Genomic DNA, 17,311 nt, shown 5'->3' with positions numbered 1-17,311 from the left:
AAACTGTATGTTTGTTTATTTAGTATTAATTATATTGTGAGAAGACGATTGTGGTTTATTTATTGTTATCATTCCGGAGTGACCTCTGTCATGGTACTATAATAGGAACGTAATTTCAAGGATTTTTTTTATTTTTAAAATGCGAATACACTTCTTGTATTGGACATTTTCCGTTTAACTCTCTGAATTAATTTTATCAATAATATTTTCTATTCGATAACGTATATTTTTAAAATGTATTTTTTTTTTGTTATAAATATTACAGTATATTTAATGTAATGTCACCGATGTCTTTGTAGTTTCACTTTCTACTTAGAAAATATATTAACAGTTTCATTTTTAAATAGCGGTGAACTACCTCACGGCACGCTAGGTTTTAAATGGCTACCGGAGCTCATAGTTATCATAACGCCGGCGCCCATCTTGAGACATGAGGTCGAACCTCATTTGTACAGTTCAACGGCTTCTTTACCCTTCGAACAAGCTGTACGTACGTTCCCCTGCTTACAATACGCCATACAATAAGTAATTACACAAATTTCTAACTCATGTTGGATAAGTTGGATTTTTATTTTATTAAATGTTGCTATATGTTCCTTTAAATGGGCAGGCCATCAGGCTAGATACAAAGACAACAGATGGACAAAAAGATCGGTCGTATGGACAGGTCCACGAGGAAAGAGAGCTAAAGGCCGCCCGTACGCTAGGTGGGTAGACGAAATTATAACAGTGGCTGGTAAAGATTGGCTGAATATCGCCAAGGATAAGAAGAAGTGGTGTACCTTAGAGGAGGCTTTTACCCGAAGGGGTCCATACAGAAATAATGTAAATAATATTAAAATTAATTTAAGAAAAAACTAACTTTTTAATCCTAAACTAACTTCTTAATGAACTTTTTAAACTTTAATTTTTACTTTTTAACTGTTTAATAAAAAAAACTTTAGTGTATGTTCAAATTGTTTGTAATTAAGTATTTTTGTGTGGAATAAAGAAAGCTTTATTATTATTATATGTTCCTTTACTGTGGAAATTCAATGTGAAGCAAATACGTATTTCTTTAGGAATAAATCGCATCTGCCTATAGGTTTTGAGCGCAGCACAATCGAACCGCTTTTAACAAACCGGGCGTTTTCTCCTTTATGAGTGAAATTATTAAGAACTTGCCATGAGATAACATAGGACATTATTAACAGCTCTAATATAGGAAAGAGATATCAGAGATATTTGTTGTGTGTGTGTGTGTGTGAGGTTTCACTGTCGGCCTACGTCGGCGACGACACCGTTAGCGACAAGTGGTGGCTGGCACACTTCGCACACACCGTTACGCACAGGGCTGGCAGATACAATAATAATATGCACTTTCATATCATTAATAATATATATCGTCAATAATTATTTTCTCTTTTATTTGTTACACGCATGCCAATCATTCGTATAACAATAGGCAAATCATAAATAGAAGGATTTGATTCGAGCCCTACACCCCAGGCAGAGGTTAATAGGAAAGAAAGAAGAAAATCAGGTTTGGTACAAAACTCATATACTTTGGAGACTTTACGCTCTACTGTGTTATATATTAAGTTAATCTGTTACCGAAGCCCTTGAATATGATCATAATCATTCTTAGCTATATCTATAGTACACGCACGAGCTTACGTACATCCCTGTGTTAAAGATGCGCGCGGTATGCATAGTACATACGCGGCGAATCATTGATGATCTAGTTTACTTGCATCCGATTTAAAAGCCCTTCCTTGCTTCACGCACACTCGTATTGTATGTACATACGTAAAGAAAACAAACAAAACAACATCATCATTCCGCTGCCCTTCTCCCAGTCACCTAGGGTCGGCGCAACACGTTTTCTCCTTCTATACTCCTCTATCATATACCATTTCTTCGCTCACTCCTCTCTTACACATTTTACCGTATTTCACGTATATATGTATGAGTCTCTGTGTTGTCATTACATGTATTGCCAGATATATTTTCGTATGTAGAGTAAATATATACAAATTTGAAGATTTTTAGAGGCGATAGTTGGATGTACTTGTAATTTCTTATTTACTCTAAAAGTGAGCGATAAAACGAACAACTTTTGGCTCAAGTTAACGCTTCCTAACAAGTGGTTATTATCGTGACTTCTAAGAATGAAGGGTTTTAAATTCAATACGATTTCCATAGTACAATTAATTTATTTTAGACGTAAATGGACCCTTACGTGCTTCTTTCGCGAAATTTCTAATATATGTCTGATTTTGTAGTATTTGGAAAAGACAATAGTCTAAAAAGGCTTGCAAATTGTATAATATTACTCTTAACTGCAAACCAACACGCTCCACACTGTTACTACTGTACTAATCCCATCTAATTTTGTGAAAAAATTAATACAATGATTATTCAAGTTAAGAAATACCTCTTTCTTTTCTCAGAGACTTTTTTTTTTTTTGTTTAATAACATCAATAGAAATAGTAATCTATTTCTTGCTTTTTACCTATCAACAGCTAATTGAGCCGGTATTTTTGTTGTCAAAATTTAATACTAAAGCCGCCAAATGAGATAGATTAGGAAGGAAGGAAATTTCTTTTAGTATGCCTATTATTAAATTCTTTGACGATTTTGTACAAGTGTTTAAATATCAAAGAAAAAAAAAGAAAAAAAAAGAATCTTCCATAAAACACGCATGATATTAATATAATAATGATTTTTTTCCCCTGTTTATTAATTATTTAATTAGCTTCAGCCGAAATTTGAGTGATTTTGAATTTAAATTCATAGTATAAGTCTATTCCGGTTTTAGTATATTGTTACCAAAAAAATTAAATGTATTAATTTATTTTAATTATATGCAAAAATTTATTCTTTGGATCCTTGTAAATTTTAATGATGAATAAATAAAACGTTTCACGTAATCAATAAATTTTAACACGAAATGAATGATTCCATAGGACTATAATGATTTCGAAACCATTAATATATATGTATATAATAATATAAATATTTATCGTTATCATTTTATTACGCAATCCAAGCTTCAAAAATGAAAATACTCATGACCTACCTGCATCCAGATCTCGTGTACAAAACACGCTAATCGAAGATAGTGAGTGATACGCAACGAGAATTGAATCTGGATACTGGAGCGCAGTAGATATTATTAGCATTAAAGCACTCATCATGGATTTCATGTCTAAGTTATTCTATTACATACACAGCTGAAGTAGTGAAAGGCATCGTATACTTCCTAGATACATTTTAAATAATTAAATACATATACATATATTTAATTCATCATGCAATTTTAGAACAATCAACTTCACATTTTCACAATACACGTGCCAAAGCAAACTGCAATATTGTTGCAATCATAATTTGGTACCGTATACGTGCAAAGCCGTGTCCGATATACATAATATGTATTAGACACAAAAAAGTATTGTAACTTTATTGCAAACTTGGTTTTTTTGTTAAACAAAATTTTCGACGACACGAATTTTGATGGAAAATGGGTTAGTTCATAAAAATTTCTTTGTCGATATCAAAAGGAAATATTATTCAAAAATAATAGAAAAAATGAAAAGAGCTAGAATAGATGCAAAGAATAGTACAATAATCTTCTTCAAGGTATTTGTATGAGCCGCTGATTCATATGGGCTGCGGATTCCTCGTGCCCGGCAGAGACGTATAATGGAACTGACAGTCATGGGCTGCATTGTGTTTTGTCACACGGATTGTCAGCATTGTGGCGATTATCTAACTGCTAATGAGACAGCGGGCGTAAGCAAGCGTCACCAATCAGAAGACATCCATTCAAACGCCCATCAGCCCCGATCGCATCATCATCGCAGCCTTTATGTGGTCTCGTGAAAGTCGTGCGTTTCTGTGGGAAAAAACCATGACGTAACTCTTTTATGTAATGACGTAACGAATTTCTATTTTCGTGATTGCATTCTACGGTTTCCAATTATTTCTTTATGTTGAGTGACGTCATCGGAGTAAAGTCATCTTGATTGCATTAATTATATTTATTTTAGACGTAGAGCTGTGTGAATTAAATAATGCTTAATTAGGTCCGTGGGTCAAAGGTGATGGTTTAAATTGGTAAAAAGATATGCAAATCGGATAAAAAAATTATTAATACATTTTTATGTAAGTATACTCAAAAATTCTAACAATCTATACTAATCTATAAAGCAGTGATTTTTACGGATGTTCCGTTATAACTACTGAACCATGCATCCGATTGACTTGAAACTTGGTATCCATGTAGAAAATACATGTAGGTACTTAATGGAGAGGCTAATATTTATATGAATGTTGGACTCCCTACACCAGTTGCGGGGGCGTTAATGATGAGAATATTTGTGGGGGTAAGAAATAATAACGTTAATTTTAAATGTCTAGCGAAGCGGACGGGTACAGCTAGTTTGCTTATAATATCAGGTGTTTTGCGCGGACAGCCGTCAGCAGCATACGCGCTATCAGTTGCGTCCATCCAAATAAATAAATAAAAAACGTAGCTCGTAGACATCAAGATACACCTCCCGAGCCCACTTCGGGACATGTTCTAAATCTTAAATGTAATACACTGTTCCGCCCTTACCACTGGAATGCGTCACTGCATTGGTACGTTAACAACAAAAAGTAGGCCACTAACAATCGCACCAGTCGCTTCTATTTTCAGAAAAATATAACCGTATGCGAATCGATATAATCGATTTTTATAATACAATACAAAAAAAATCGATTTTTTATAAGAAGAAAGAAGACATATTCTGGAATCAATTTATAGACTGACGAGCATTATATCAAGCAAAACTGCTTAATTTTGTAAAGCCACAGAATTTGTATACCGTGGTATACTCTTAGTACGGGTTATCCGTTGGATTCCAGGTCGCAGGTGTCCCGTGGTAACTGTAGATAACAACATGCTAATTCGTTCGCCACGGTAACAGCCAACGGTATGGTTGGACACGAGACTGATCTAGTAACTCGTTGCGTTCCAACTTTGTATACTGTATACATACATATATCTATATATTATTAATACGTGAAGCAAAAACTTTGTACGCCTTTTTACAAAAATTGCGCGGACGGAGGAGAATGAAATTTCCCACACTTATAGAGAATATAGAGAAAGAATGCAGAATGCTAATCTTTTTTTTAAATTAGCATAAAAAATACATTAAATCAATGATAAAAACATGAAACACACCACCATGTATTTGACACACACGCATTTGACTTCTTTTGTTTATTGTTAAAGTATCTAAGCAAATTGAGAATAGACTAATATTGTTTGTCTTTAGTGTCATTTGTCAATAGTGTATGTATGTAGCCTTGACGAAATATGTGATTATAGAAGTTTAATAGTCTTTGACAATAGAACCATAATAATGTTCAAACTTATAATTTCAATTAACTATAGTCGAATTTCGATTACTGGGGGATAACTAGTTGAAATAAATTAGGCCGTAATTGTTAGGTTAGATTCTTCATTTGACAAAACCGCGTGCTTTGAAATTGTGCTTCAAACAGCAACAGTGCACGCAGATTTGTAATTAGTCCAGATTTCGCGAATCGTAGATACTAGATGTAGATAGTATTGATGGGCAATTGAAAGTTTTAAAGGACAATGCCCATTTTCTATGGGCGTTTGGGCCCCTAAAAAAAGTTGTCAGGTGATGATGATTTTAACTTAATTTGATAGACAAATAAATATCGTTTCATATTCAGAAAACGATTTTTATATTCTCACCCAGGTTTAAGAGAAATCTGTTTTTTTCTGCAGCTAAAATTAAGTTGTTAATTGTTTTCTTCGAAATCAATAATCGCTCTCATAATTATTTACAGTATTAAATAAGTTAATTGTGGTTAATGTTGCTAGACATAAGCCCTTACGTACATTTTATTATTATTATATCCTCATAATAATAATAAAATGAAATTAAATCCGGAAGCCGGCAACGATATTGTTGTTGTTGTTTTTAAATTCGCCAACAAGCAGGTAAAGAGCGTAGCCTATACAGCCTAGTCTGTCATCGTTATATTTTTTCTATATTTTTTATGTTAATAAAAATCCGGTGTATTTATTTTTATTGCTTTTTGGGAGTTTTGACGTCAACTTGATGAATAGCACATTGAGTGAGCGTGAATTTCCGCAACCTTTTATCTTGAAAAAAAAAAAACAGTCACTGCTATGTTAGCCACAGTTTTATTCCAATGCCTCAATAATCGTGAACAACGATTATTGACGTTTAATACACAAAATAACACCCAATTTGTATATTATACATCACAATAAGCTATTAAAAAAACATAAAATAAAACTTCAAGTGACGCTTCACTCGGGTTGCTGCCAAAACTCTCTGATCATATATAATAAGAATAGAGTAATGGTAGGCCATTGAGATTTTTACTAATGGAATCATTAATTTCAAATTCATGGTTTTAAGTAATAATTATTATTACAATACTTAAATATTGAATTGAACAACAATAAACTAAAAAGTCTGTGAATTATAACCATTAGCAATTTTTTTAATTTGTTGTTCAAGTCACAGACAACTCTTTCGTTTGTCAGCATATAAGTTTACTATAAGGCTGTATGAGCTAATTTTCCCTTTGTCTATTGGCGAATTTAAAAACTATGGCACTCAGTTTTGGGATGTTATCAAATAAGTAATTTATTTTTTTGTAAAACAATGCCAGGGTGAAAGAAATGTTGATACATAAACTAAACAACATGAAAAAATAAGGCATAGTTTTTCAAGTACAAATAGTTTTGTCATGAAGTTGGCCCACTTTTGGGCATTGTCCTTTGTGCAGATCCTGTTTCCTGCTTCCGGCAATTTTTAGTAGGCTTTTAAAGTGTTTTAAATTTTTGAAATATTCGAGTCGCATTGTACGTATTATATAGGTATTACGAGTATATTATATGGTAGAATAGAGCCAGCCTTGCGTTTTTTTCCAGTTCTTCACATTTGTGAAAAAACTTCATTCCGAATCGGTGGTAGGTTAATGACTGATTATGAAACGTCCGGAATGGTATACTTGATTATAATATACAGAGTATATGCCCTACGATCATACGGTACAAAGTAATTTACGTATGCAGATTTTAGTTTTAATAAGGTTAACTAGTTACATAAATACTCATTCTACACGCGTGCGCATAACCATAAAAGAACTTTAGAATTTTGAAACAAGCACGGGGATTTCTCTCCGGTGTAGCATGTATTTTTTAAATTTTTTTAATGAAATAATAAAGCGGTATTACTATTTCAAATTAAGTTGTAGTAGTTAGAGGTTATTTATTTGTACGCTTTTCACTATTGGACATATTTTATTGCTAACAATTAGTTATATTATAATAGTCACCAGCTGACCCGGCAGACTTCGTAGTGCCTCAATCGATAAATAAAAAACCTAAACTTTTGTATAAAATATACTTAAAACAAACAAAAGGAATCCGTCCGACGGGGGACACATCAAAGGAAAAACAAATTGTTATTTTTACTTAATTCCGAGCATTTTCACGGATGGGCGCCGTTGAAGTTCTTGAGTCGGGACCGCGTACCGAAAGACGCAGCGTGGGTAGGCCTCCCACAAGATGGACTGACGACCTACTGAGGTTCGGGGAGATCCGCTGGATGCAAGCAGCGCAGGACCGATCTTTGTGGCGAAGGTTGAGGGAGACCTATATCCAACGGTGGACGTCTGTGGGCTGATAGAATAGAATTAGTTCATGGGCCAAGGAGTGACGTCTTTTTATCTAAGGAAAACTACATTTAATTTTACAGATTTATGATTAGGCCGCGTTTCGAATGTGTCGGTGAGCGATAATTACGACTTGCGATGCTAACAAATCATTATTAGCGATAAAAAACTTGCTCTAGTCCCGATTGAAATAAATAAATCAAGATTAATCGTACCACGCACAGTTCAGTTTTTGCCTGAAATTCGCATAACAAACAACAAAATGAGCTCCCCTCCACGGTGTTTTCCGAGCGCTATGACATGTCTTTCTTCAAACGAGGCTTGTGGAGAATGTTAAGCGGTAGGTAGCGGCTTGGCTCTGCCCCTGGAGTTAGTGAAGTCCATGGGTGACGGTAGCCACTCACCATCAGGTGGACCGTACGCTCATCTGCATACAAGGGCAATAAAAAGTATGATAATAGTGTGATTATGTACTTTTCATGATCGCCCAAAGAGCGAATTAATAAAATAATCACAAGATTAACGAGCGCAGATCGCGAATGGAGTGCGAATGTGTGGCAGTGGGACAGCCGCGGAGCACACCAAACGCAATAGAGATGGAAAGTGTGTTCGGCCAGGCGTAACGCGAACCGAAAAACATTGCTACGCCACAAAATAGCCGTGAGATCGTCTTTATGATGCCTATTGCTTGTTATCATCGGCCGTGAGATTTTTATTATTTGCGACAAGAGTTTGATTGGTTGAATCATGAGTTCACAGTCCCAATTTTTTTTATCTTACCTATTCTAGTAACCTCGGGGGTTAATCTAGATTCGCCGAGCTCACGGGGCTCAAACCTGACGACGTTGCTAACACGAATCCTAGCAAGAGCCGTGCTTCGCAGAATCTACCACCGGATCGGAAAAGCGACCCACTGAGAAGATCCGGCGAGAAACTCAGTGGGCTGTGTCTGTGGGTTAATTTACGATAACCGGTGCTTGGGGTACCTAAAAGCACAGTCCACGTGTAATGTCTACGTGTAAGAGTTGAACCCGCCAAACAATCCCACTATTGCTTTCATACATGCCATCTTTAGGTGGGTTAGGTTACGACTTTAGGTGGACCAGTTCTTGGCTTGGCTGCTGTTAACTAAATAACAGAGTCCACAGCTATCAGTACGTGAATGACACCACTGACCTTGAACCATGCGATCGAGTATTTGATAGCAGCAGTCTCAACCTTCAAACTAAAGCGCATCACTAATTCAGGAGCCCGTGCAGGCACTTATCACAAGTGCAAGGCAATCGTGATACCCTGATATAATAAACAGGGAACGTTGTTGCTTATTTTCCGATGATTTTCTTAGTCGCTTATTCCGACAAGGAAGAGAAAGAACCTCTTAACACCCCGTGGGCCGTGACCTCGTAAACTAATCTAAGCTATAAAAAAAGAGGAGGAAACCTGCAGCTAATCTGATATTAAATAGCTATCGATGTTCTTGAAGATCAATAGCATTTTTCAAATAAAATAAAGTTCTTAACGCAAACGTACACAATACAAAAAAAAAAACAAATCCACAAATATTCTATTTATGTAATTTAAAACATTTCGTCTTATTATTAGTAAAATTCTTAAACATAAAACTCTATTTAATTTAAAGATATTCCGAAACATTACGTTCTTCTTCTTCTTCGCTTTCTTCATTACTGAAGGTCTTGTCCCTGAAACTTGACCGTGGTCTGTCTCGTGAGCTGTTTCCTTCTCATCCAGTCCTCAGCTTCTCGTATGGCGGTTGCGACTGGCAGCCCAGTTAGGGTGGTTATTTGGTCACACCAGCGCTACCAGACCAGCGGGTCTCTTTCCTTCTACTTTGCCCGTCACAATCACTTTGTCCAAGTTATCTGACTGTCGACGGGCAATGTGACCGAAAAAAACGTTACATACATTGCTTAATATTTTCATTATAATTTTTTTCAGTTCTAAACGTGGCAGCCGGGAAGGCGCCAATGCAAATTTCAACGGAAGACAGTGGAGTACCACAGCGTGCGTTGGACGGCAGCACATCGGCTACCTTCAGCGCTGAGACTTGCTCGCTGACTAAACAAGAGCGTGTGCCCTGGTGGTACGTTAACCTCCTCGAGCCGTATATGGTGCAACTCGTCCGGTTGGACTTCGGAAAGCCTTGTTGTGGTGAGTTCTTTCTGTTTATGATACCTGACATATCCTGACACCATTATACAAAGCACATATTACTTAACTCAAGCGTAATTGTTCTAAGATGGATTGGACGCTAGACAAAGTGGCATACAATCGAGTTGTTTTATTTAGACAATTACGATCTGACTATTTTGTCTAAGATGATCAACAGTAGCGATTCGAGACTTAGATGATCTAAAGTGAGCAGAATCAGAGTAGAATTCATCCACGTCTTGCCCCCTTGGCTTAGGGATCGATATGAAGATCCCAAGGAGGATGCCTTAAAGCTTTTTGCGCCCTTATTCAAGATCACAGTAACCAGAGTGATGGAAGGAATCTCTTCGCGACTCGCTCTAATTCAGGCTCAGAGGAGTTTCTTTGAGGAGGCATACATTAACATTTAGGCAGGTTTTAGTTTGCTCATGATTAAGGCGACGGTATGCCGTTGAGGGAACTTAATGTGTTCCTCCAACGCACCATGAAGATGATGTTGATGAGTAGTCTTAGTGAAATTTGTGTTTATAGAAGTATAATAAACAATCATAATAGTGTACAAACTTAAAATTCCAATTAATTATAGTCGAATTTCGACTACTGCGGGACCTCTAGTTATTATAATTGCGTTAAAATTCGTAAAACATTAAGCGGTCTGTCGCTTATCACCACTTCGTATCATTCGCCAATAAAACTTTGATTAGGTATTGAATTACCGGTTAATTGACGTGATAACAATGGCCACTTCCGACTTCCTGTCGACTTCCTCGAGAAAACACAACAAACACAATTAGCAGAACACCCTTGATGATGACCAAGAATTAATCTGATCAGGATGCAAATGTTTACCTGTAGTGTTAAGCAAGTACCTACAGCAATAAATACCCTGGACTTACGCGATGTGTGGGTCTGAGCGATAAAAGTATAAGTTGAATTAGCGTAAATCAGGACTCAACTTTACATATAAATATGTTATTTCCGAGACCCCTTTTACAATAAAAAATAATCATTATCACCCATTTTACGCCGTCGAATTTTTTGTTTTAATAGTTTGCTTGAAAATATTAATTAGCTAGTACTAAAAGTATAGTTTAAAAAAAAAAAAACAATAACATGCATTATTTTTTTAAGCAAAGTGCCTTTATATGATCTCTGCTGGACCGTTGAGATTGGCATCCACCGCAGTCCTTAGACAACATAACGTGAACACCATTACCCACTTTGAGATTGAAATCTCAATTCTTTTACGAAATGTCCGTTAAATCGAAACGGGCGACTGCTTCACGGTAGAAACAGGTTATATGTGGTATCGTGAATTTTCACTTCTCATATGCATCTCTAGATGTTGCAAGACGTCATGATCTTCCCTTGATGTAAGCGATAGTAGAACGCCAAGAGATCCACTAATTATTGGATATAGAAGTAATTCAGAGCCACCAGGAATTAATATTGCTCTTTGTAGAGAGGTTACAGTTTCACCAACATGAAAATTGACCAGGTAGCTACCCATGCGGGCTCACGATGTGTATCTATATTCAATACTAGCGGCCCGCTCCGGCTCCACTCGGGTCTTTAGCAAAATTTCGACGATATTTGACGTTTTTTTTATTTTTTTAAATAAAATGACACTTATTGCGGTATAACTATGTATAATAGTTAGACATGTGCTGTCGCGACATTTTTTGTGAATAATAACGTGTTCTACAAAGTCGTAGTACATTTTATTCTATCATTAATAGTTTTCGCAGGGCACGTGATGTAAATAATATTTTAGGTAATTTTTTTACACCTTGGGTTACATTATTGGAGTTTTCCCTAATTTCCCTATCCCTAATTGGCCTAATTTAACCTATGTCGCTCGGGAATAGTGTAGCTTCCAAACAGTGAAATAATTTTCAAATCGGTTTAGTAGTTTCGGAGCTTATTCGATACAAAAAAACAAACAAATCTTTCCTGTTTATAATATTAGTATAGACAATATAGTTTTGGTTTATCATTGTCGAGCAAAAACATCAAGGTTCGACTAAGAGAAACAAACATTGTCCACTAACCGACGATCTTCGCCATCATCTCGCTTCCAAGTTCCGACCCCGCCATTAACAGTTGTAATTGTGGATTTATCACCTGTCTGCGGTTACCGCTCGACTGCTCATTCAGGCCGGCTCTTATCTGATACATGTCACAGAAAAGACATCGTGGCAGATTTGTAGATTCATATCGTTACTGTGTACATGTTGTCGCGCTAAATGTCTGCGGCTGCGGGAAGCGGGTCGTGCCATACAAATTATGTTTACTACCTTTTTTTTTATTGTCGAACTAGCGGCCCGCCCCGGCTTCGCTTGGGAAGTAGCGCTCGCGATGTAAAGAATTTTAGGTAATTTTTTTACATATTGGGTTACATTATTGAAGTTTCAGTAAGGATCCCTAATTTTTTTTAAAATATAATAAATATAGCCTATGTCACCCGGGGATAGCGTAGCTTTCCAACAGTGAAAGATTTTTTTAAATCGGTTCAGTAGTTTCGGAGCCTATTCAATACAAACAAACAAACAAATCTTTCCTCTTTATAATATTAGTATAGTTTAGTATAGATAAGCGTTGCACGTGCTCGCCCGAATCTTACCGTAGCGTTTTGACATTGACGCGGATACTACTACTAGCTGCCTATGGATATGATATTTAATTGTATGAAGGTTTTGTCTTTAAATGTTAAAACAATAAATCGTTTTTTTATATACATATGTGTATATGTTTTTTTTAATCAGATTTTATTGTACTTAACAAATTTTCACGATTCTCTTCCACGGTGAACTAGAAGTAAATAATCGTGTAATAAAAATCAAACCCGCAAAATTATAATTTGTGTAATTACTGGTGGTAGGACCTTTCGTAATGCCGCACGGGTAGGTACTATCACTCTGGCTATTTCTGCCGTGAAGCAGTAATGCGTTTCGGTTTGAAGGGTAGGGCAGCCGTTGTAACTATACTGAGACCTTAGAACTCATATCTCAAGATAAGTGGCGGCATTTAGGTTGTAGATGTCTATGGGCTTCGGTAACCACTTAACACCAGGCGGGCTGTGAGTTCGTACACCAACATAATAATATGCAATAAAAAAAAATTGGCTAATGTTATGTTATCAATTTAGTATTACTTATATGTATTTATTTTATGTATTTCATTATATATGTACGTGTATGTATATGTTTACGTTATTTATGTGTGTATGTATATATGTAGTCTAATATATTATGTATTAGTGTTTTATTTTTTTATTGTTCTTGTTTAGATTATTAATTGTAAATTGATTAGATTGTATTCTTCTACCCACTCATTTAAAGCTTTCCATCGTTAAGAACGGTTAGCTGGTAGAAAATTCAATTGTTGAGTTAAGCTCGCCATTTTTTATATTTTATCGCAATTACTGTAATATTAACTGTGTGTACAATAAAGAATAAAGAATAGAATAGAATGTTTGTTCCATCTCGAAATTAAAGAAAAAACGTGTCCGTGTAATCTAATGTTGTTATAAACGTTTGTCAAAACGACTACGTTATAAGTCTACCGCATTCTAAATTATAATAAATAAGAATCTGTAAAATGAAAACGGCAAACCCGCAGACCGTTGTTGCGGCAAACTTTCCAAAGTTATTTAATTCAACGGAACCTTTCCGATGAGTATTATTATACGATAATTTATAAACAGTTGCGGTTACAGTCAAGTGACGCCAAATAATCGTTCAGCAAGTGAAAGTTCGGAACAAAACATGGTACTAGGAAAAGTTATACGCGCGTCTATGGTGAATCATCCAGTGACTAAGCGATTTTTAATGAAGGGAAGGTCTTTGATGGGGTTGGTATATTAGTCTATATAGCGTTTGGTAGCTTTACGCAAAGAATGATGTTTATTTAGTGCTAGAACTTGCCTCTTGAAGTAGAAGGGTCGCCGTGGAGATGCAATTTAGGGTTATTTTGTTAGATATATAATATCTAAACCACAATGCGGGTTAATGGCGTCAATAGATCACAAGTGCTCTAACGTAAAGATCCTAATATATCTACTATTCAACGAATTTTTTTCTAGTATTTATTGAGAAAACAAAATCTTTATTTGTTTAATAGATATGAATTCGCGATCGAATGCATTATTTGAATAATATGTTCAATATTGAAATGTTTACTTTGATATGTGTAATACATGGATCACCTTTTATGATAATGCATGATACCCCTAATTCCATGATAGGTATTTTATAGAATGCGACATCATCAATACATATAATTAAATCGTAACTGACCGCTATCTGTACATGGAAGATATCTCAAGAAAACTATTATAGGGGGCTTTATCAACGCAATAGAAGCATAGTTTGTGCACGCTAATCTCAGAAACAGCTCTGCCGATTTAAATGTGGTTTACGTGTGACGGTGTGACGGTGTTTATAAACCAAAAGATATGTCCTAAAACTGCTGCCCAAAGTCGCTATTCCACGCGAACGGAGTCGCGGGCATAGCTGGTTTCTAATATGTACCTTACATTTTAGTCTTTCATGGCAAGACTCACGAAAATCGAAGAATACGGCTTAATAAAAAACAGTTATAAAAGTTTTTATTTTATAAGTTTCACAATAATATCTAGGTAATCTTGAAGTCGAGCACGATCACACACGATCCACGTTGCGAAGTAATTGTCGAAGTGGAGAGTCATTCACATCTCATTACAGAGACGCTACCGCTTACTTTACGATTCTGTGTGCCTTTCAGCAGAATCTCGTAACTCTGGTAACGCAATCTTGTTTATTTAGGCCACTGAATGCGTACTGAATACATAAATGAACGTATCGAAACAGATTTCCATTGATATTTGTGATTATTATCGTTTTAATTGAATGCTTTGAAATAATTTTATTAAGTACACACCTGATATGTTAACTCAGATAAAAATATCAGCCCCTAAGTACCTACCAAGAACGAAGAAATGTAAACCGTTTATAAGAAAGCCCGCCCGTTCGAATTTAGGTGCTTACTCGCCCTTAAGCAGAATCCTTTGAGACTACAATAATGTCCGCGGTAGCGCGGTGTCCGTCAATGTTCGTTCAGAGTTGTCCGATTGCGCTGAACTAATTTTAAGTGAAATATAATGTTTTTTCTAATTGTCTCACAACTTACAGGGAAAATCTGTCGCGGATCGTTTCCCAATTACATATAAATTAATCTTAAGCAATCAATCAAATGTAATCAAATCTTAGTTATTATTATTTTTATATTTTTGTTGTTAATGCACTGTCGATTGCACCTATAATTGAGGTGACATCTGCCATGAACTTTTGTCAGTTTGTCAATGTTTTGTATTGATGATCACTTTGTTGGTGTAACTTAATAAATAAATAAGTTTTTATAACTTTATTTTTAAAAGTATGTATTTTTAAAATTTCAGGAACGAACAAACCCGCTGTCATTGTCGTGCGCGTCGGTAACAACAGACCCGATTTAGGAACGAATCCGGTCTGCAACCGCTTCACTGGTTTTATCGAAGAGGGGCAGCCACTCTTTCTGCCTTGCAACCCCCCGATGCCCGGCGCATTCGTCAGCGTTCACTTAGAGGGGTCGTCTCCCAGCCAACTGTCGATCTGCGAGGCTTTCGTTTATACCGACCAAGCTTTGCCAATTGAGAGATGCCCTCAGTTCAGAGATCAGCCTCCAGGGAGCACGGCGACTTATAACGGAAAATGCTATATTTTCTACGATCGGCAGCCGGCTACCTTCAGGGACGCGCTGGGCTTCTGCCGCTCACGAGGAGGAACCCTAGTGGACGAGAGCAACCCCGCCCTGCAAGGGTTCATCAGCTGGGAGCTATGGAGACGCCATCGGTGAGTTCATTGTTCTACCACCGGCAGTTTTGCGAATATTAACCTTAATAGAATGTAGACATTTATAGTGAACGATTCATGTAATAAGTTGCAGGGACTTCAGTTTTTTAATATTTGTAAAGTCTTCGGGCAGTAAAAAACTATTGTAAATTAACATTGTCAAGATCCTAGATTTTACAAATAAAATAAAATAATTATTTAAGAGTCTGACTTAATAATACCCACATAATTTTTTTTTTTATTTACTTTTTTACTCTAATCTTTCAAATTACAATTTATAAATTCAATAAGTCAGGAGAAATTATTGAAATGGGAGACTTACACATATTAGTGATTGTACTTCATTTTAATCTCATTGTAATTGAATGTGGGTATACGAACTTGTAAGTTACGCAAAATTAACATGTCGTGTAAAGAATGCTAATGCGAAATGAATTGTTTAACAATCACTGTATCCAGCAAAAACTTGCGAACTCTTTGTGATAAATTATGGTAAAAAAAAATTATTTTAATATTATTTTTCTATACGTTCTATACGTTAATTAGTGCAGTTATCATATCATCATCATCATGTCAATTTTATTTATTTATTCTGTGATATTGATTTATCTATTATGAAAACCCACAATTATCATTAGTCATGTCCAAACAAGAAATAAATGTAAACATGTTTATCTATATATATAAAAATGAATTGCTGTTCGTTAGTCTCGCTAAAACTCGAGAACGGCTGGACCAATTTGGCTGATTTTGGTCTTGAATTATTTGTGGAAGTCCAGAGAAGGTTTAAAAGGTAGATAGATATGAAAATGCTCTGAAATAAATAAAAATAACAATTTTGTTTGTACTTTGATGTGTCCCCCGTCGGACGGATTCCTTTTGTTTGTTTTAAGTTTGTTTTATACAAAAGTTTAGGTGTTTTATTTATCGATTGAGGCACTACGAAGTCTGCCGGGTCGGCTCGTATTATTATATAAGTCTACTAGGAGCGATCTGATCTGTTTTTCGTATCCAGTACGTTCGCACGTTAATCGAATTGCATTAAAACTTTATACATTTCTTATTGGCACTTCAAGGATGGTTTTTGTCATAGCTCAAATCAATGGATGTATTTCTTACATGTAGCGATGACTTGATTATTTTCTTCGATTATGGTCTCCGCATATACATTACTTCAAAGCCTTCGATCTCTCTCTCAAGACGGAAGTGTTGTCGTTCGTCTATGGGTCACAGTTTGACACCGGCCAGGCTGTGAGATCGTCTGCTTATATACCTACTGTAATAGGCAAAGGGATGATTCCATCGTCTCCTTAATAACTACACCGATCGCCATAGGAACAGACTTCATTATTACTACTATCCGGAAGTTCTTGGTTCATCTATTTTTGCGATGTTGTCAGAGCACTTTTTTTTGCCTACTTATAATTTGCTGGTAGCCTAAGAGGCTATTCCAGCTATGCCCGGCGTAGGTGAGGTCACGCGCTCAACCTGAGAGAATTAATAACACTAGTTCTAACAAGAGCAGTGCTTCGCAGAATCTACCACCGGATCG

At 36.0% G+C, this 17,311-nt stretch overlaps 1 protein-coding gene across 4 annotated transcripts in view; it reads left to right on the top strand.

The window, feature by feature from the left end:
• LOC114246466 (uncharacterized) overlaps positions 1-17,311 on the top strand; it is a 64,313-nt gene that overhangs the window by 34,504 nt on the left and 12,498 nt on the right. For all 4 annotated transcript variants that reach the window (XM_028178993.2, XM_089727060.1, XM_089727061.1 and 1 more), the window contains exons 3-4: positions 9,677-9,889; positions 15,327-15,759. In XM_028178993.2, coding sequence (XP_028034794.2) covers positions 9,677-9,889; positions 15,327-15,759 — 646 coding nt within the window. The remainder of the gene's footprint in view (positions 1-9,676; positions 9,890-15,326; positions 15,760-17,311) is intronic.

This window comes from Bombyx mandarina, chromosome 01 (genome assembly GCF_030267445.1).
Source record: "Bombyx mandarina strain Sakado chromosome 01, ASM3026744v2".
Taxonomy (NCBI): Eukaryota; Metazoa; Arthropoda; class Insecta; order Lepidoptera; family Bombycidae; genus Bombyx; species Bombyx mandarina.
Note: the sequence above shows the minus strand (reverse complement) of the source record. Positions and strands in the feature narration are given on the sequence as shown.